At 42.6% G+C, this 21695-nt stretch overlaps 2 protein-coding genes across 5 annotated transcripts in view; one reads left to right on the top strand and one right to left on the bottom strand.

Annotated features, from left to right (window-relative positions):
- Positions 1-1223: 1223 nt before the first annotated feature.
- On the bottom strand, positions 1224-10936 carry stk24b (serine/threonine kinase 24b (STE20 homolog, yeast)). Its single transcript, XM_028572082.1, has 11 exons — positions 9671-10936; positions 7346-7576; positions 6864-6920; positions 5681-5789; positions 5201-5358; positions 4790-4975; positions 4531-4679; positions 4108-4231; positions 3776-3841; positions 3083-3219; positions 1224-1401 (listed from the first exon to the last, which is right to left on the bottom strand). Exons 1-11 carry the CDS (start codon positions 9710-9712, stop codon positions 1365-1367), a joined length of 1296 nt encoding a protein of 431 aa, XP_028427883.1. The 5' UTR covers positions 9713-10936; the 3' UTR covers positions 1224-1364.
- The window catches only part of LOC114550969 (sodium-driven chloride bicarbonate exchanger), a 47231-nt gene continuing 36392 nt past the window's right edge, over positions 10857-21695 (top strand). For 3 of the 4 annotated variants that reach the window (XM_028572008.1, XM_028572007.1, XM_028572009.1), the window contains exons 1-4: positions 10857-11000; positions 11116-11269; positions 11522-12426; positions 13962-13991. In XM_028572008.1, coding sequence (XP_028427809.1) covers positions 12379-12426; positions 13962-13991 — 78 coding nt within the window. In that variant the 5' untranslated portion in view covers positions 10857-11000; positions 11116-11269; positions 11522-12378. Of the gene's footprint in view, positions 11001-11086; positions 11270-11521; positions 12427-13961; positions 13992-21695 lie in introns of those variants that run through there. The other variant, XM_028572010.1, reaches the window with a different exon arrangement.

The raw sequence follows: 21695 nt of genomic DNA, 5'->3' as shown, positions 1-21695 counted from the left end.
CCTTGCTAGTTACTCCTCGCCTCCACTTAAGTAATGCTAAGGATAAATTACAAGCCAAGGAAAAAAATAATACTTCACATGATAATCAGCATTCAACCGCCTATAGTGGTTCCCCCTTGTAATTGTTCTCGGCTCCACTCAATACTGTTTACTCTCATTTAAAGAGCCACTGTTGACACAGAGCTACCTCAATTCTCGTCCTAAACAATTAATTAAATTGTCTAAACATAAGTACAGGTAGGTTCCCCCCACCCTGACTACAGAAACAAAAGAAAAGCTTCTGCCTCTAAACAAAGTAAGCTTATTATCATAGTTAGATTGATGATTCAGCAGGTGATTGAAATGAAAACTCAGTCACTTAGAAGGAAAACGCTGATGAATACTGAACCGAATTCCACTCACGGACGAGTAAAATAAACTATGTCTCTGATGAAATGTCAGAACGTAGATGTGTGTGTGTGTGTGTGTGTGTGTGTGTGTGTATCTCAAAAAGGCAAGGCATTTTCTGTTCTGTTTGAGTAACTTGAAATCTTTTAAGTATCTACTTTTAAACATTATCTACAAAATGCGCATGACCATTTTGTACACAGTGATTCATTTCCCGCAATGACAACTTGTAATCATGTACAGCATGGCGACGCCCCCCCCCCCCCTCCCTCCCCCACCCCCTCCTCCTCCCACTGCCTCGGAGGACAAAGTCCACTTAAAGCACTTTACCTGAGGTTTCATTAAGAATGCTGCAATTTGCCTTTAACAGGGAGTCTTACATACACAAAGCACAGGTGCGCGCGCACACACACACACAAACAAATGCACTCGCAGGTGCCCACACACACACACGTTGTGCATTTAAGCACACATACACGCAGCTTGCGCACTAAGATAACATCCCTGCAGGTTCATCAAGCATGCTTTCAGAGATTTTTCGGCTCCTTGGCGAGCAAATTCCATGGTGTGAAGCTGGAGAAGTCTTGCATGTGCAGAGCTCAGAGTCCGACTTGGCTGTTGCTGTTTTTCTGGTGGTTTGGCTCCGACTCCGAGTCTTGTCCCATCGCAGCCAATTCCACAGGTTCTGCTGCCCCCCTGAACTTCTCCTCTCTTAAGTGGCTAAAAGAAGCTCTGCAAAGTGTTTCTGTTATCCTCCGCTTTAGAGTTCAGTCTTTTTTTTTTCTCTCTCTCTCTCTTTTTTTTTTTTTTTTTAAACAGGCTAGGTTAGGCCCCCCCAATCTCCATACAGGAGGTCAAACGTGGTCAGCTGGTACTGAATGGCTTGGCCCCTGACTTTTAATCCTTTGGCCTGGCTGTGGGGTTGGGGGGGCGGAGGGGGGGCCTGGGAGAGCAGGGCTGGGGCAGACAGCCAATTACTAGGGGGAGGAGGAGGACGTCCTGCTTGTGGAGAAACTGCAGGGAAAAGAAAACACACGAATGGTAGCTTATTGTCATCTACTGCATGAATTAAAAAAACATCTAGATTACATTATGAGGATTCTACAGAAGCCCTGGGAGGCAAGGGTGAACAAAATAGTTCTGGTGATCATTTTCTAGGTCTGATCTAAATTGTTTTCTCTCCCGGGTTTAGAAGTTAAAAGGAACAGTTGACCCCAACATCACAAACGCTATTAACTGTAGCACTATCCAGCAGTCTAGAGCAGGGGTGTCAAACTCATTTTCACTAAGGGCCACACTGGAAAAAGAGAATCCCATAAGGGCCATGGAGAGTTTATTGACGTGCTTTCGCTTTTTTTTTTTTTTACATTTTGGTAGTTTTTTTTCCTCATTTTTGTGGCTTTCTCAGACATTGGTCACCTTTTTGTAAATAGGTTGCTTTTACGGACATTTTTTTACGCTTTTTGTTGACATGAAGCCCTACAAAAAAGTCATCAAAAAGAGTACCTTAGCCATCAGAGAATTTAGCAAATCAAGCAAAAACAATGATACATTTTTTTTTAACAGCAACCTGTTTCTCAGCCTGAATATGCAAACTCTCAGCTTCTTCTGGGGGAATTTCTGAGTCTCAGAGTCGGCAAATCTGCCATGTTCTGCTTTGAATGACATGTAATTGCAGTTTAAAAAACACTTTCCATGTGTTTTTAGTTTGGTGCACAACTAGGCGGGCCAAAATGTATTGTGAACCCAAATTGATATACGGGCCGGCTCTAAATCTGCAAGGGGCCGGATTTGGCCTGCGGGCCTCGAGTTTGACACGTGGTCTAGAGTATTTTGGGGTGAATTGCCAGGGGTTGACGATATCGGCGGTAGAGATATCTGCCTTCTCTTAAATATAATGGAACTAAGCGGCACTCGGCTTGTGGTGCTCAAAGTGCCAAAAAAATACAGTACATGCTCAACAGCAACGTCTCTTAACCAGAAATCATGACCTGGTTACTCGAGATAATCCACAGGCCTGGGTGGGAGCAGTTTCATGGGGGGGGATCTATTTTCTTTCTACCAAACTACACCCACCAACCGGGTCACTGCACAGAGGGAAGCGTCGAATCGACGAGTCTTCACAGATGAAAAAATTTGACTAAGAAAAAATGATCCTACGAAACTCCCTGATACTTAGAAAGATTATCCCAAATCCTTTTTTCTCCACCTGTTCTTAAGCCACGAACAATTTAGATCAGACTTAAACCCCATTTTCAAAAACTCTCTCAGGACGCATCGAGATCGGATTGCAAAAGCGCGTATTCAGTTCTAATAGCAGTGAGAATGAGAATCTGTCCTGTGTCCACATTTAAGACCGCCTACTTAATTGTAAACGGAACTATGTACTCATTCAAAAGTATTTGTCATGTCACAACAACTGAGTGAATCGTACGTTTTGGATGTTATTATATTGGTTAGTGATGTGTCGGTCTTTTTGTTACTGCATGCTCCTATATCCTCGGCTGACAGGTGAAAACCCACGCACCTAGAGCTGTCCACTTGTGATCCCATCACTCAGGACAAATGTTAAAACCAGGTCAGAAAAGCCTATTAGAAAATGGATCACCGGGAGTTGGGTTTTTTTCCCACCTCACTTGCCTCTCAGGCTTCTGTGGGATTCTGCTTTACGCACAAAATCTGAGTCCGATCTTACCTCTGGAGCCTGTGGACCATGTGAGCCACCAGGGAATCGGAGATGCCGGGGTAGGCCTCCTCAGCCAGCAAGATGGCCTCCCTCAGCTCATCCAGGACCATGGGGTTCCCGTTCACCTGCTCCTGTCTCGCCTTTAGCTGGGAGAGAGGACAAAGGCGACAAGGCAGAGATTTGGTTAGACTGATGAGAAACAGTTAGGACCCAGGGACCCATCTGGGTATCATTCTAACTGGATCCAGAGGTTGTTTGAAGTGAAAGCAAGGGTCTTGCTGTTTTTAGGTACCAATTCAGCATGCAACATTTCACTATAGTTAAAAGGTGCTGGAGGTAGGATTGTGAAGATCCAGGACTAAGCCAAAAAATTTGAACATCGAAAACTTCTCAGTCCCTCCCCCTTTTCTGCTAAAGCCCAAAACGGTCTCCTAAGCCCCTCCCCCCTTGGCCCTGATTGGTACATCTGGACAGGGAGCGGTGAGGATTTTTGCAAATCGCACTACAGGCTGTAGGTGGAGCCAGAGGAGCCTAAATTACCTGCTTTATATAGTTCTACTGGAACATAGGGTCAGTGTCGGCACATATGACAGAAAGTTAGTTTTATAAGTCTTACCTACTGCACCTTTAACTTAGGCCTAGTGTGAAGGAGACCAATTTGTGGCCAGCCAGTCTGTTGGTTATCCAGGCGGAGCTCCTTACCTCAGCTAATGCAGGAGAGATGACTGTGGCCAGGCTCTGTGAATAAGGCCTCTTTGGAATGTCTGTCTGTGGAGAGAGAGGGAGAGGGAGAGAGAGGGAGGGAGAGAGAGAGAGAGAGAGGTGTGCGGTGGAAGCAAATTAAAATAGTGCAGCTTCACCTTAGGGGGAATCTTTTTAAATCAGCACGGCGTATTTCCCTAAATAACACCACACCATCTTACTGTGGGTTAGTTCTTGGGAAATAGTGCGCATTTTCTGCAACGTTGTTCTATCATAGTGGAACAAAGATAATCTGGATTGTTTTTTTAAGCGGTCATGCACTGATGTCTCACCTGGTCTGTTGTCCCCGACTGTCCCTCCCCATTCTGCAGCTTCTTGGGGTCCTTCTCCCGGATGGTGAAGATCCAGTCATCACTGCCAAAGTTGTTTCCGCCCGAGGCCTGGCCATCCTGCTCTCTGATTGGACAGATATTAAAAGAGGCTTTGAACATTTATCAGAATGAGTGATGAAGTCATGCATGTTAAGTGATTAAAGCCCATCAGAACAGATGTGGGAGGAGAGAGCAGCACAGAGGATGTTTCTCTCCTTCAGCGGGATGGGTTTGTGTCAAATTGACTTTTTTTATTTATTTATATATTTTTTTTAAATAGGAGTAAAAGAGATGCTAGCATAATAGCATGTAGTAAAAGATAAAATAAAGACATGAGTTAAAGACATAAAATGACTGACAGAATCAAGACAGAATGAGACTTACGAGTCAGACTCATCAGAACTGGACTCTGCGGTTCTAGACTGCTCTGCCTTCCACCTCTTGTACTTGTCCACCAGCTCAGTCAGGTAGGAGGTCTTTTTCGCGTGGCGGACAATCAGCCTATGCTTCAACAGCTCTTTGGCAGTTGGCCTCTGTGGAGAGGAAGAGGAGCAAGTGAGATGAGCACATGATGCAGTCAGGAGAGGCGCCATCTGTACAGACAAAAACGCAAAAATCTTTGAATATGAAAACAACGACTTACAAAACTGGGCTCTTTGTTTAGACAGGCCTCGATGAACTCCTTGAGCGGTTTGCTGTAGTTGCCCTCCAGCGTGGGCGGGTTGTTCTTTGGGATGAGGAATAAAACCTTCATGGGGTGGAGCTCCGAGTGGGGCGGCTCGCCTTTGGCCAGCTCGATGGCTGTGATGCCCAGAGACCAGATATCAGCCTGGAGTGCACAGGGACACGTGGTGAAAACATACAAGCCAACCAACAATCGGAGCGACAAGAAGGTTTTCCATTGGCTCTCTACAGTGTTATGGTCCAGTCAGTTTAAAAAAAATAAAAAAAGCCATTTAAAAACTACATTGCTTGTTAGCTTTGGCATGCCGTTTGTTTTAATAAATATGGAATACACTGGAGTGTGCAGTGTAAAAATCTTCTTTGACCTTACCTTTGAGTCATAAGCCGACTGTTTGATGACCTCGGGGGCCATCCAGAACGGTGTGCCAACAAAGGTGTTGCGTTTGATCTGAGTGTCGGTGAGCTGTCCCGCCACGCCAAAATCTGCCAGCTTCACCTCTCCTTGCTCCGACAGCAGCACGTTGGCGGCTGTGGAGGGGAGGACAGAGGGAAAGGTTGGCACGATACAGCTTCGAGAGAGATGCCGCATCTTCAGACACTTCTGTCAACGCCATTTATCGGCATCGCCAATTTATCTAATAAAGAGGCAACTGTCAGAAGCCTTTTAGCCAAACCCGCTGCAGCGTTCAACTCAACTCCCCGATGAAATACAAACTATATAATACATGAAACCATAAGTGGATGTCAATACCATTAACGTGCTATGTGATATTTGTGTGTGTGTGCTCAATGATGCCATTTAGTCAGCTGAAACCAGCGTCCTCTAATAGCAGCGCTCTCAGTCAGCTACCTTTGATATCCCTGTGGATCTTCTTCTCAGAGTGCAGATACTCCAGGCCCTTGAGGATCTCTCTTAGGATCGTGGCGATCTGGGTCTCATCCAGAGCTCCGGGCTCCATCTTTTAGAAGAGAAACAAACAAAAAGTAATGAGCTGTGGGTGTCAGCTGAGCCTTAGGGTGGATGATTAATAATTATACAGGGCTGACAGTAGAGCAAAAGCAATGAATAACTAAAGCCTAAAAATGACATTAAATATTCCAATGGAAAGAGCCAAACCAACAATAAACTTATCTACTAACAAGTATTGTTTGTGTGTGTATCAAAGCCTAAAAGATCTTATTCACCTGTAGCATAGATTCTTCATCCTCTTACTTTATGCGCTTACCTCTCTCTTCTAGGGATGTTAATAATTAACAGTTTACCGACAATAAGAAATTTTTTTTTTGACTCAGTTCAGATTGATCAGTTCAGAAATATTAACACATTTTTTTCAAGTACTTAAAAGGTTTTTTGCATGGTAAAAAAAATAGGCTATACAATTAATTTCTTAAATACAACTATATACTGTGAATACAAATCATTGTGCCTTTTTTTTTGGAGTAGCTTATTGGAGAGCTTAAAACCACGTTGGGTGTAAATAGCTTGCACTGTGAAACGGTTATAGATAGGCTTTGAACACCACAGAACTTGGTTACATTGGGGTGTGCAGAAGCTGATATCCCCAAAACTAAAGAAATCACACAATAATCCAGGAAGAGGAAAAGCATATTCAGCATTTCGCACAATGTTTTATAGTGGAGGCGCCGCATTTCATGCCTCAGCGCTAACGTCACAGGAATTGATTATTTTCATATTATGTTAAGGAAATGTAATAAAAAGGCTTATTAAGCTTCAGGGAAAACAAGCAGATGTGCAAAGGCCAAGTATTTAATGAATTATGAAATTATTCTAACATAATCAAGAAACTACATTGATAAAAAAGACAAGATACAAGATGAGATGCTTCAGGAGGTCTGATTCAGCTCAGCAGGTGACTGGCTGATCAATCCCACTGTCTGTTCACTTTGCAGAGCAGCACTTTGTAACGTCAGGGAAAAAAGTAAGGCTGTCAAGAGTTTCGATACATCAATGTGCATCTCCAGCAATCATCCCAAACCTCAAACAACAGAAACACAAAGCAGGAATCACTTACCAAATCTAATGCTGAGCCTCCACCTAAATACTCCATAATGATCCATAGCTTTGTGTCCTGGAACAGTGGAGACAGAGAAAGAGGAGAGTGAGCTGCAAGTGATGAGCAAAAGGGGTCATTAAGCACAATAGTGCGTTTGTGGAGACGTATACATAGCTCGTTTATGAAGGCGGTTACTGGCTTATTGCGACTAGCCAAGAGCCAGGTGCATTCCGAAACAAGTCAGGATGACACATAAGGGCTTGGTGGGTGTCTGAAGTCGTCTGAGGCTAATCCCTTTTTAATTTAGGATTATTCAAGAGAAAAGTGGGTAGAGGAAGAGAAATCCTTTTACGTTTCATCTCATATGCTCACTTGGAGGTTTGACTTGGAGGGGAAAACAGACTCAAAAATACTGAACTAAGAAAGTCAACTTAAATTTGATGCATTATTATACAGACCATAACCTTTTCCTGTGACAGCATTTGTGTAATGAGCATCACCTTCAGGTATGAGCCGTAGTACTTGGTGACAAAGGGGCTGTCGCACTGGCTCAGCACTGTGATCTCCTGCTGAATGTCTTCAATCTCGTCCTCCGCTTCCTCCAGGTCTATGGTCTTGATGGCCACTACTTTCTGGGTGCGATTGTCGATGCCTTTGAACACCTCGCCAAACGAACCCTTGCCAATACGCTCCAGCTTGGTGAACAGCTCCTCCGGGTCAGCTTTGGTATTCTGGCAGTGATGGGAGGGGGAACAAAGCAGGGGAGGAAAGGGGAAGTCGGATTTAAAAAAAAAAAAATAAAAAAATAAAAAAGGGAAAGAAAAAGGAATGTTTGAAAAGGAACTGAATGTTGGGGAGTAAATAGGAAACACCAGCAGGGTGCCATTCTTACAGGATACATTAATTCACTCATTGCAACACCTTGTTTGTGTACACAGAAAGACACAGGAGAATGAAAGGGAAAGAGTGTAACAATTGGATAACAGGCAGGTTAAAAAGAATTTTAATTAAAACAAAATATGCTCCTAAAATAACATTTTGGTCCTTTTAAATACCCTACTGCACCTTTGGGGGTTTTATTATCTGCCGATTACTTTCTCAATAGTCGATTGAGCCTATAAAATTAATAGTTTCTCAAGACTCCACCGGCATGTCTTCAAATGTCTTGTTTTGTCCGACCAACAGTCCCGAACCCAAAGATATTCCACTTGCAATAATATAAACAGCTACAAGCAGATAATGTTTTTGGCAAAAGAGAAAAAAGATTGAATATGAAAATAAGTCTATCATTCGTAAAGTTTTGACATATTTAGGACCACAATGAGTGTTTTTTTGTATACCAGCTAGGGCCGGGTAACGTGAACAATTAACATAATACCGACTTCACTTTAAATAATCCTTTCGCATTTTATGCATTTATTTTTATCAGATGCCACAGGCGTGTGGTATAGCCATACTTTCAAATGTTTTGGTGGCTGAACTGCCAACTCCATGAGATTCACTGCACTCGACTTCAACACACCAGGCTGTATGGGCTGTAGCTGCTGCAGTAGTGGGCCAATCACATGTCACATTAAATCGAAGAACGCTTGTGGTGATTGGCTGTAGCACACTGTAGCATGTGTATCTAAATGTTGACTGGAAAAAGAAAAAAAAAGCCTACTTGAACATCGCAGGAAGTGAACTAAAATGACTTAACTCTCCAGAGGCTGTTCTGTGGGAAACACAAGAGCAGGCGCTGACAAAAACAACTTCCTTTTATGACCTCTTTTGAGCAGAGAAAGGGTCAATATGCCCGTTTTGAGATAGCGAAAAATGAAACAGCTGCCTTACAAGAAGGATGTCACCAATGAAGACCCTTTTGGTGCCATGAAAGATGTATTCAAGAAATTAAACAGTGGTTCTGCTAATGGAAAGTGTGGTACAGAAACAAAGTGATGAGTCATATTTTATTAAAACAAAATGTGCTTTGTTTGGGAACAAGAGTTTAACTGAAATAAGAGCTTCAAGTCAAACACTGACTTTCTCTGCCAGATTTACAATTTACACTGGTAGATTAAGACTTAATACTTAAATATTGCAAGACAATTCAACCGACAAGCTAAAACTTTGAGTGCACTTGCCTTCATGTCCTGCATTTTGTTTCATTTAAGAGCACCTTCACCTGACTTGCAGCAAACACTTCTTTCCAACTTAGCACCGGTTATTAGGTTGTCTGAATTGGCAGAATCTGAACAAATTCTGAGTCTACATGCATTTACTTCCAAAGCAGAGAAATCTGCTAACACGCCCACACAGCACCATAATCTGGTGCATGAGGCAGTTTACATTAGGAACAGTTATCTCCTCTAGTTATCTACCCAACACAATTATCCCCTATAGGCAAAATCCTAAAGATAGCAGCAGAGGAAAGAACAAGGCTCACGTGTGCATAATAGTTTCTTTGTACAGGGGAGCCAAGGATATCCACACTTTTAAGTCACGGTTGGAATATCGGAATTTTTTTTTTTTTTTTAAATCATGGACCTAGGTTTAGGTTGTTTTATATGTTATGTCTTTCGATTCATTTTGACATTAATCACACGCCTGACATGCATTTCCTCAATTCATGTTGCCAATTACTCCTATTTGAAATATTTCCGGCCTCGAGTGTGAGATTTTACGAGGTGTACCTGAAATAACCAAAGTCACAGAGCTGGATAGGTGTGCGGTGCACCGTGCACAAACCCACAGCATGGAAGCAGTCAAAGAGTGTACATTTTGTTCTGGCAGTGACCTCAACTAGCTACTTATTGCGGAGCAAATTCAAAAGACATTTGGCTTACCTGCATCCCCGGCAGGTTACCCTGAACAGGAGAATGGGCCATGGTGATGCTGACTGGATTTGCGTCTCCAAAAACGCAGGGCTGAGCTCTCCTCGGCTTGACTTATGTTTACGGTCCTGGCTGTGGTAACGTTACCGTTAATGTTAGCAATCCTCCAAGACACCTAGTTACGCAGGCCTACTGAGAACCGTCACAGGTACTTCTATGTAGAGAGAAAGATGTCTCTCCGCACAGGCTGGTATAGGCTACCTTTCCTGTGTCCCAAGTCATCCAAAAACAGCTGAGCAAGCTAACAGACGTTTGCTAATGCTAACCCTGAAGCTGCAAGCAAGAAATCCGCAATGTTACTTTGCTAACCAGCTGGCTAAGCGTTAACTAGTGCGTTAAATCAGATTCCCCACTCAGGGAAGTTAACGTTATGCCGCTGCAACAAATTTTAATTCTCAAAATAAAAAAAGAAGTAGCAACAACTATTTTTTTCAAAATTACCTAACTGTCACTTTCTGAAAACGTTTTCTCTCGCTAACGGTGTTGTCAGCTAGCTAACATGGTTAGCTCGCTAGCTAGCTAGCCAACGCAGACAGCCTGACAAACGTTCTGTCAGCGAGCTGGCTTGGAGCACGATAGTCTGCATACCGCATATGTCACCCACACAACGTAGTCTTGAATAAACAGATTACCCAGCTTTTTATCTTTGCACTAACTCGTCCGCAGCAGCTCTACAGGTCTGGCATCTGCGGCAAGGATAGCTCGCCAGTGTTTTTGTTTCCACCCTCAGTTTCGTCCCGTACTCTCGGCCATCTTGTCGGTGCTGTGACGCCTGGCTGGGCGGATCCGGATCAACAACAACATCCTGACTTCTCTCTCACCGGTGTTGGTGGCAACTGGATCCCCCCCCCCCTTTTTTGAGTCAGTGAAACTTAATAAACAGTTTTGTTATGGCTGTGTGTCTCAGAATCCGATCTGAAAAACTCCAGTTCTGTGATCTGGTGATTAGATCCAGATAGCCTGAGAAAGTGCTACTAAGATAATTGATAAAAAACCTTTACACAGCTGGCTTAATAAAATGAGAGCTACTAATTAAATCACGTTTTAGTTTTTTATAGGACCCCGTGAAAGCCTGTCTGGGGACATGAGCCCCATTTTTGGAATCAATTCCCATTCATATTCCCACTACTGGTAATGTTAGGTCATCTGACCACCTGAGGAGTTGAAAGTTAAAATCAAACGCTCCTTCGTGGGAAGGAACCGCGCCCTTCAGATGCAATCAATCCCCTTGATTAGAGGCTATATGCCTTCCTCCCTTTGTTCACTTTTCCCCCTAAACATGGTGTGTGTGGGTCCTCTAAGCTGATTTTATATGATTTTTGATTGTCACCAACGCACACGCTTTATGTTTGATTTCTTGTTAATGAGTTTTGTTATTTAGTTTTATTTCGTTGCAGAGTTAAAAACCACACGTACCCGGACAGAAACGGGCAGCAAAGAAATGGAATCTGCCAAAAGAATTCTCTGCATAAACAGCCCACTGCAGTGCTTACCGCTTCTTTGTCTTCTTCTTCCAGGCTGACACCAATTGATCTATGTGTATCCCTTCAGGTAACGTTAAATCCACTTTTTATTATTAAAGGCTGCATTAATCAAGTTCATTACGATTACACACATCGCAGTCCTATAATACTGATCTATTCATGTGATTATATAAAACCACATCTGAATTGAGATAACACAATTGCATTGTGAGTAGACTATTAAAATCAAATTCTAATAATTTTCCCACCGATGCTATTTTGCAGTGCATCAGCGCTAATTGAATCTAGCCTAATTGACGTTTCTTATGTTTAACCACAGGAGGGCGCCAATGTATAAAATTCTCTGCAGCAGCATCCTTGTGTATTTTGGATGCTGATGCACCATCGCGGGCTGCAGCTATAACGACGGGATGGCCAGTGCGTTACTGCTGCTGGTGTTTTTGTTGTCGCCAGGAACACTTGATACAATCTAGGCTATCTGTAGCTGTGCCGATTCGGTTCACAATGATGTCTGCGGCTGTTTTCAGCCAGTTCTAACAAAGGGCCTGTATGGCGCAGGCCATATAGGCTACACATGTGTCCGTCAAACAAGGCACAATGCCTACATTAAGAAGGCATTGCAACCTGATTGGATTTCATGATACAAAGATATCCCACAGAACTATTTCAATTGTAGGTTTAAATTGTAGGGTACCTAGAGACTATAGGCTATAATTTAGATAGTCAACCCTATGGATTAAACGCCAAGTCTAAAATTCACAATTGAGTGATACACATGGCCACTGATATATCCTGTTACAAGAGAGCCTGCATTCATTTAGAATAAAATATATCTGTTTGTGTGGCTATAAATCCACGTTCATGGAGGAATAGCCCTCACAAATGAATTTCTGGATAAAAGTATGCGCACGGCGGCTTCGCGTGTGAGTTGTGCGCCTCATCATCGCCGCGTCCTGGGTTGAACGCGTGTAATAGGAAGCACTGCCTCCCTCCTTCAAGCGTAAATTATGTAGGGCAGGACCAGAACGCTGTGCTACCTCCATTTGAGAAAACCCGGCCGGTGAATGTGAGGGGGGAAAAAGGGGGAAAACGCAAAAAGCCGTCTTCAACCACCGTTTGACAGAAGCGGAGCAGCGCATAACGACTTGACTACATTGAAGCCAAGTAGAAGAAAAGATGGACATCACGGATCAAGGAGCTCAAATGGAGCCGCTCTTACCAACGGTAAATAGACACGCTATTGTGTTTATGTGCAATTTTTCATAAACTGTAGCTTTGAATCTTAGAAAACGCTGAATGGACTGTTGCTCGTCCGCTTATGTAATTTCTCTTTAGAATAAAGCAGGCACAATTGGGATGAAACGTCACATCAATGTATGATTCATATTTCTATTTCAAAATGACCTATATTTTGACTGCTTTACTGGTGTCGCCTGGATATCGTGACAAACGTGAATAGCCTACCAACATTGATATTTTCGCCATGACCACAATTTATATTTAGGCAAAAAATGATATGGATCACTACAAACGCCTGCCTTCACACAAAAGGCATTTGTGATGCACTGTACAGATTGGTACAATGTTACACAGCAGCTATAGTTATTCATTTGGACCCTACGTGGAAAGGCTCCCTTTTTAATATGTAGCCTTTCAGCCAAATCATATTTGACCTGTCCACCCAGTTTGTATAGTCTTCATGAAACCTATCAATCTGTTGCTTTATGTATACAGTACTGCGGGGTCTAAGATGTTAAACTGAGATGAGAGTGTGTGATCCTAACAGTGGGAGGTACAGTATATGCCTCATCAGTGTGATGTAATGAGCTTGCAGTCTTTCCATCTTTCCATGAGGAGCTTCACTGGGATATTACAATTTATTCCTTAACCATTTGGCCTGTTTTTAAGCATTTTGTGACCATAACAGAAATTCATAAAGTAAAAAAGTAATCAAATTCCTTCACATGATGTCGTCCACCATGTAAAATGAGTACAGCAGGGAACAAAGGGGTTGAATCTGTGTCTGCCCAGGTCAGAGGCCCGTGAGCTCACTGGCAGAATATCAAACGAGCATGCCTTAAAGATAAAACATCGAGCCACTTGAAGGCGTATATAGCCTCTCCTCATTAGCATTCAGGTGGGACTGCGCTGAGAAGTGCTGCCTTCGATGCACTGTCAATGCCAGAGAGAAATGAAATGTATTGCTTCGTGTTCACCAGGTTTTAAAAGCAGTGATTGCTCTGGAGGCAAATCAATACTTGTTGGTTCTAATTTTGGACGTGTTACATGAGGACGTAGTTTTCCAGAGCTTACAGTGTACAGTGCATCCTGACGGGGTGGATGTGGTGTGGGATGGCTCGTCTGTTTCCCCTGCAGTCTCCATGCAGTGTGGTTGCTTCCCTGTCATTGTAACTCATTGCTGCTTCTCCTGTCCCTCGCCTACGCAGCAAGCCAATGCGTTGTCATGGTTTCAGCAGGATGCGTATGGGTATGTGAGGTGCTAATTTCAGGGACTCCTTGTTACAAAACATGGCCTTAACTATATTTCTATAGAAAAAACCATCCTATTGTACTCCATTCAACCAGGTTCCCAAGGTCAAACACGAGAGTCTGTTTGATTTACAGCAGGAAGCGCTGTATCTGAATGCCTCATTGCTAGACCCACATCTTTCACTTCTTTTGAGTTTGGCATGACAGTTATGTATCTGCACGCTTTCCTTTTTGGCCTGTTGACTTATTTCTTGTTCTTTGACTTGCAGGAACAAAGTTCCCAAGAAAATAAAGATGTGGTGAGTACTTCTCATTCTCTTAATCTGGCATGAAAAAATGATTTGCTCAGTAATAACAATGATAACTCGATAAAGCGACTTTGAGTTTGTGGAAAGCGCTATATAAATTCAATTTATTATTATAACTCAATTCAATACACTTATTTAAAAACTAGATTCAAAACACTGGTATGCAATCAGGAAATCATTAGTAAAACAATAAAATAAGTATAAAGGGGAAGGCAAAAATAATAAATTGTGAGGTCACAAGAAATGTGCTGACTGTCGTTACTTCACAGCAAGACCTATAAAGAGTTGTACAGTGGTGAAGAACAGCATATTGGATTTATATTCATCAGGTGGCACAAACACAACACCAAATTAATGCGTATATTGCTCAGCAGTGTCTAGTTGGGCCCCTTGTCACATTTCAGAAGTCTGAGATGCAAGCAAGTCCACCAAAGATGCATTTCTCCAAGCATCTCAGATACAAGACCTACTTAACCATAAGTACAATGTGTTGATGATAGATATCAGGCAGGCTGTTTTCCTGATGGCTCTGTTGTGATCACATTTAGCTGGTAATCCATGATTTTTCTATAATCTGTAATCTACAGTAATATGGCACAGATGCATTTAGTTTCTTTCATTAGCCAGCTTGTTTAGCAAATGTTGTGTATTTTTAGATCACAATTGTCACACATGCCACTCTGGATCTGGCAGCCAAGCAGGGCAGAGAACACGCTGGCTAACCAAATAATAGAAAATGGGAATTAAGTGAAATTGCTTTAAATAGTCCACAGAATATCAGTTTAAGCAGACAACTGAGCCAGTCGTGGAGAAGAGTTTTGATGCATGCATCTGTCATTTGTTCTGACAAAATATTGCTTATGCAACTGTGGGCTGTGAGCCAGACTGAGGACAAGACTGAGCACAAAGTGTCTGCCAGTGGGTAAACTGTGAATCCTCCACTTTCTAGAATGTCGGTTTTTCTTTCCTAAATATTGTGAGGCTGCATTGATATTTGCCACCTAAGTTGTTTGATCACTGCAGTGTTAATCCTTGTACTCCTTTGGAGCCAAGGTTACTTGGATTATTGGAATTTAATGATCATAAATAGATTATCGCAAATCTTAGTGTTTGAATTAATTGAAACACAAGCTCGGTACAAATACTGATAAAACACCAGTTCCAACAGTTGCAGTGCCAAAGCATTAAACTGATCTAGTTCAACATTTTGGGAAATATGCTTATTTACTTTCTTGCCGAGACTTGCCGAGATGAGAAGATTGATACCACTCTTTTACAACAGATGTATCAATCTTATCAATCACCTCATTTACATCAAATTTTTTTCCCCAAAGTGTCGAACTATTCCTTTTTAATCTTGAATCAAAACTTGATAACCCTGTCTTGGCTGCGTGGTCTTGTTGCCTACCAGTTTTTGTGACTTTGCTCTTGTACCTGGTTTGATTTAGACTCGTTTGAGTCTGCACCACTTTTGGATTCGACAAAACATTTCTGCCGCTTTTAAAATTATTTTTAAAAATTTGTCATTTTATAGATATTTTGTTTAATTTTGCACCAGTATGAAAAGGAAATTAACCTGTAGGAAGTTGTGGAATACTGTAGTAAGTTGTTCAGCTGGTAAAGAAGAACTGAAGCTGTTGACTGTTACCTTGTTTGAAATCTCACTGTACGTGATTATAATGATCACTTGACTGTGTTTTCTGTGGCTATAGTATAATTTGTTATACAGTTAGAGATGGCTCTCTTTGCTGGTCTCGAACTCCTGTCAACCACTTCTCGACTTGAACTCGAGTAGTCCTGGTCCTAGATTTGACTTGGATATGAGTGGTGTGTTCCTAATTACAACCCTGACATAACCGCCGGCTCTCTGCCAGGCTGTCCAGTTGGGGGCTGGGTGATTGTTCAGGTTGGAGAAGATCAGCGAGAACAGATGGAGGAAGTCTCCCGTAGTTGCTTGTTCTTTTGAGTGTGGTGTTCTTGGATCAGTGTGACATCTCCGTTAGACTTGGTGATCCAACTGTGCAAAGGTGGCAGGCAGGAAGCCTCCCTACCGCAGCTAGGAGCTGGCTGTGCTCCTTTCCATGGTTAATTATAGCGGTGTCAGTGGGGAGGAGGGTGAAGAGGGTATGGAGGTAGGTAGGTAGAGGCAGAGGGTACAGAGCTGGATAGAGAACGTGAGAGACAGGTGGTAAAAGTGGAGAGAGAGACATATAGAAAATTAGATGGTGTATTGTAGTTTTTGTGTCTAATACAAAGTCATCTTTGCTATTGAAAACTTTAAGAAATATCAGATGACATAAACCACAAAGACAGCATTATTGTAATTTGACATCTCAGGCAGTGCAGCAGAAATAGTTTCTTGCTTCTCCGGATCGGTTTCTAGGACACCACGCCTCGATCACCGTTTCGCTGACAATGCACTACAGCCAGAGAGCAGCTTCTTTGCCTCAGGTAGGTTGTTCAGACACATGCACTTAAAGATGCATGCAATGTATCCGGTAAGACAGCACCGCCAATCCTGCTCACTGCTTCTTCTACTTGAGGTGTGTAGTGACATGTAGCTGTCAGGTGTACTGGGGCCATGTGAAGCTCCCTCGTACAGGATGGGGTTTGATTCCCTGCGACCTAAGGATTCTCTTAGGTAACAGAGTTACAGGGCTTGGAGGCTCAGCGGAGCAGAACTGTGCACGGCACAGCATCATGATGTCAGAGCTCTAATCTCTCTGGGGGGATTGGCGGATGGACGCTTGTCAGAAAACATTTGATGCTACCCTGGATGAAAGCAGTTGGAGGCAGAGTCGGAGCTGTGCTGAGCTCCCTGCTTTTGTTTTCATGTTGTGTTTGTGGGTCTTTTGGAGTGAGATTGCTGCCATATTCCAGCATGGGAAGAGAGGCTGAGGAGTCTGGCTAAGGAGAAGGTTCGACTAATACCCCAACAGAGAAGCTGGCTCTGTCTTTGTCTCCTATTCTCTCTGACTTTCATACAATCACAAACGCACACTCGGAGTCCAGATTGGGGCTCAGGCCCTGAGCCTTAGCCTCTCATCTTACCATTGCCGCAAGCACAAGGGGAGTTAGCGGGCATCCTGCGCCAACCTTATAGGAGGCACATCATGCTTTCAGTGGACCACAAAGGATTTATATATCAGGTAGGTTACTCTGATCTTGCATTCAAATGATTCAAGCTGTAAGAGGGTGAGCATGTAATTGATGTTCCTGCAGTTCAAATGTAGTAGTTAGATTAAAATAGTTAGCTACCACTGAGTTTAGCCGTTTTTGGCAACATGCAGAAATGTACATTTATTAACAAGTATAAGACTGATTTGGATGCACTGTTGTTGTGACATTGAGATTAAACCGTAGATACAGTAGATGAGGAAAATTAGCTGGAAAAAGCTTGCATGTAATCTTACGTTTTTTCCTAACTGCATAATGTTAATGCATGTATAGTTGATAGGCTGTGGGAGGCTTGCCTCCTGTGCTGCAGAGAGGGACAGTTATCCTGATGTGCATGCGAAAGGTCCCGGGGAGGTTGGCTGACAGATGGGACTGTCATTCTGGGGCGAGAGAGGAGCTTATACCCGCTGCACTGACCCTGGTGATCTCTGACGGAGAAACGGGCAAAAAAAAAAAAAAAAAAAGCCAGGAACTTTGGATTTGTTTGAGTATTTTGTCACGTACATTGATTCGTTCTGGTGTTTTTGTGCCTTTAGGACATGCAGAAAGTTGTCCTACCTGCTAGTTCAAATCCAAGAAGCTATCAAAAATCTGAAACCACCTTGCTGTTTCTGGAGGGCAGTGTTATCACTTCTCCGACAAGGTTAGAAAGAAGTGATGATGAAGAGATATTCCCAGTGTACTTAGCATATTCTTCCCTGCGATGCAGCTGATGCTGATCCTCCTGCCATTGCCACGGTAACCATGGCCATCTGTAGGGATGAAATCCATGACAACAAAAGCGGTCAGCCAATTGCAGGGCTTGTACAGCTGCTGATAATCCATCTCCTCTCTTAGCTAGCTACAAGCTATAGACTCACGCTGGCTCTTAGCACATGCAGAACGTCCACTAAAGCAGATTGAAAGTAAATAGACAGGTTTACATGAAGTCTTATGGGTTTTGCATGCAACGCCTTACTTTGCACAGCAGCTGGATTCTTAATTTCACATGAGAATCACAGGATGACATATCTTGTCTGGCTTCAAGTAATGCATTTGTGTCTGAACTCCAGCTTACTGAATCAATCTCTGTCTGGTGAGAAGCTATGGGCGTGGTTTAGGTGATAGATAGATGGATGGTTCATCCAATCACCTGCCAGATATTTTTGAAAATGCCTCCCTTTTTCCAAACAATTTCCATCACGGCTCCTGTGGTTGGTTGGTTCTGTGTAACGAACCATCTGGCACATCAGGTGATGAAACACCACCTGCGTGACTATTTTCTGGCCCTACTGTGGAGAATGTATGCAACTTACTACATCTGATAGGATTTTTAGAGTATGCCCTCTGGCCTGGATCTCAAGGTATAGGTGTGTAAACATTCATCATCCCTGCTGTTGTGAAAGCCTCAGGAGAGATCTCTATAGAACATAGAAATGAGGTCACATATCTGCTTCCCTGAGCGCGGTGTGATAATGCACATAGATTCCTGGAAAGGAGCTTGTGAGAATCAATAGGTCTGTGATTTATACAGGCCAAGAAAATGGAATATAATCTCCCAGACAAATCTGGTGTTGACACTTGAAGACATCCTCTGTTGTTTTATAACTAGTTACGTATGAAAGATAACATCACTGTAGTTAATATGCCCAGCGAGTGTTTTTTTTTCTGTTACGTCTTGTGTTTTCATTCCATTGCCCTGGTAGAATTCTCACTCTATGAAAATAATTGCAGTGTTGAGTGCACGCTCTTGAGATCTACAGCACATATACGTTATTTACACACGCAGTATTGTATTGGTAGGGGACCCCTTTAACTCTTACACCGCTGATTGGCATGCTCGCAGTTGGCAACAGCTCGCTTTCCGTCGCTCGTCGCTACAGTGCATTCATCAGCAGATAAAGAAAGAGACCGGAGATGTTACATTGTAGTGGACTCAACCATTTCAAGCATCAGCCATGTAACTTCTGGAATGAATCTAGCGGTTAAGAATTACTTGTATACTCTAGCATTGCTAAGGGGACGCAACTATGTCACGGCAGGTATGTTGCTCAGAACCCAAAGAAACGCCGTGTTGAGTGTGAAGTTGTGTAGATGAGTGGTTCTCCAGAAAGCTGCAAGCAGCAAAGATCAAAGGCCACTCAATCTGCTCGTTCTGAACAGGCAAATCTCAATATCAATCCAACACATTTGTTCATACTGATGCCACAGGAACATTTGATTGCTAAAAAGGTAATTACGCAATTTAGTATTGCTGTTGAACAAAGTTAAGAGACTGACGATAGGTTCGAAAGAGTGGTCAAAATCGAAGCAGCAGAGGCCGATGTATCCTGACTTTTAGTCCCTGTAATGTGTCAAACTCAAAACACTGGATTTCTGGTTGGCGAAGCTTGAGCACAGGTAGCAAAGATGGGGAGTGACAGAATAGGGGATGTGATTGGGTGGTAGGGAGGATGTAAATTTGCCCCAGACACTTCTACTACTGTATTTTTTTTTTTTTCTACTGCTACTAGCACGCGCTCAATCTTTCAGACTTCATACTGTCCATACTGCTGACAGTTGATTACTGGGTGGGGTTTGAGGTGTGGATGTAGGGAGTGTACGCAGATGTTTCCTTGAAATTTGGGAACGAGGGTGTCAGGGTACTTAAAAGATTTTTGACATGTTTCTTTGGAGGATGTAGGGAACAGAATTACCAAATATTCTCTGGAAAAAGGAATATAACTTCTGTTGTAATAAACACTGTAAAACGGACCAGTATCACTTAAAATGACTGTTAATGTAATTTACTAACTTCAGTTTTCTCAACAGCATAATCTTTAGCTTCTGCCCACCATTAGCAGCACACAAGACATCATTTATAGATCTGCAATTTTATGTTTCTTTCAGCTTTGGAGTCTCTCCTCATATTTATGTGCAGAGACTTTTTGTTTCTATCAAATAACCAGGTCTTTTCTAACACAGTTGTTCATCTGTTGGACTGATATTTAAGCTGAAGATGTGCTTTAACTGTGATTCTTGTAACATTATCTATGAACTCTGCTAGACCATCACTGCCTCCTAAGTGCCCACTTATTTTACACTCCGCACCTCCAGTTTGTAATACAGGCTTTCTGTTAAAAATTCTAAACAACATAAATCTGATGACATCGTAAGGGTTGTGTTATCACTGGTAAAGTGCTCCTTTACATGAAAATGCCGTTGATGGTCATTTAAAAGTACCCTCCAGCAATTCGTGCATTCATACAAACCTCAATCAACAAAGTCAGTCTTCTATTGATTGTCACTACAGTAGCTCCGGGCTGTACACTGCCATGACAAGCTGAATTACACTCGCTCACTGGTTTTCAGCTGTGGCAGGGTGCTCTACATGTGAACGAATGCTGACTGTGCCCCCTCCCCTGTGCTGATAACTGTCAGAGAGGTCAGAGTCAGGAGGAAACTGGAGCACATTTTTAGAGGAGCTTTGGAGATGTGACTGTAAGATGCAGTAAGATGATTCTTGTTAGAGGGTTCTGTTTTTGGAACAGGATGTTCAGAAAGCATCCTCTAAGTTTAAGCGCACATTTCATGTCACTTTCACCGCTGGCTGGTTTTATTTTTGGACTTTATCAGTTGAAAATACACCACAAGATGTTGTGTATTGGATAGAGTTTTAAGTTTTTTTTTTTGTCATCCTTTGTTCCATGTCAGGTTAATGCATATCAGTAGCTGTAACTGCAGCAGTTTGGATTATTGTTCAGTCGGTGTATGTGCAGGTGTGTATTTGTAAAAAGACACATAGTTCTGTTCAATTTTTTTTCTAGTTCCTGCTTTCGTACGATAGTCCGTTCTTTTTCTGCTCACCAGTGGTCACCAGATGTGTTCACAAAAGCCCGGGCGGTGGCTGCCTGGTGATCCAAAGGATACGCTGGCTTTTTTTTGGCCCTTTCAGGTCAATCACTCGATCCTCCTCAGGCATTAACAATGTCGGGCATGAAACTCATTAGGAAGAGTGGTTGGGACACAGACCGCACATGTAGCAGCCGGAGGAGTGGAATCAGGTGTTGAGAGGTCGGCCTTCCTTGTATAGAATTTAACTGGATAACCTTTCTTATTCTTTATTTAACTTTTATTTTACCAGGAAGATTCCCATTTAGATTCAGAATTTCTTTTTACAAGCGAGACCTCTGTCTGTAAATGTTTTCTAAAGTGCAGATTGATTACAATGTTTGCGTTAAGTGCAATTGGTAGTTAGTGAAATCAGTGCTTTTTGCAGTTCCCCCACATACGTACATCCGGCTTGTTTAAGACAATGACAAATAATAAATAAACCTGTGGGAAACTTGTGCGTGGCCCCACCTGCTGTTACTGAGTTACCTGGAAATGTGCAACTCTAGATCCAGTACCTCCAGAGACCCCTATGCTTCAGAGGGGAACACTGGTGGTAACCATTTTTTGGTAATAATTCCTTTTATTTAAAATGCTTTTTTTTTTTTTTTTTTTTACCTTTTTATTTATTCAGGGAAGGTTCACTGAGAGGAAGCCTCTCTTTTTCAG

This window comes from Perca flavescens, chromosome 24 (genome assembly GCF_004354835.1).
Source record: "Perca flavescens isolate YP-PL-M2 chromosome 24, PFLA_1.0, whole genome shotgun sequence".
Classification (NCBI taxonomy): Eukaryota; Metazoa; Chordata; class Actinopteri; order Perciformes; family Percidae; genus Perca; species Perca flavescens.
The sequence above is the reverse complement of the archived record's forward strand: the minus strand, read 5'-3'. Positions and strand labels throughout refer to the sequence as shown.

Bases quoted from the DNA above. Each gene is read 5' to 3' on its own strand.
- stk24b (XM_028572082.1), bottom strand. From the start codon at position 9,712: ATGGCCCATTCTCCTGTTCAGGGTAACCTGCCGGGGATGCAG. The intron at 7,577-9,670 runs GTAAGCCAAATG...CATCACTGCCAG, and splicing joins GTAACCTGCCGGGGATGCAG to AATACCAAAGCTGACCCGGA. The intron at 4,680-4,789 runs GTAAGTCGTTGT...TCCTCTCCACAG, and splicing joins TAAACAAAGAGCCCAGTTTT to AGGCCAACTGCCAAAGAGCT.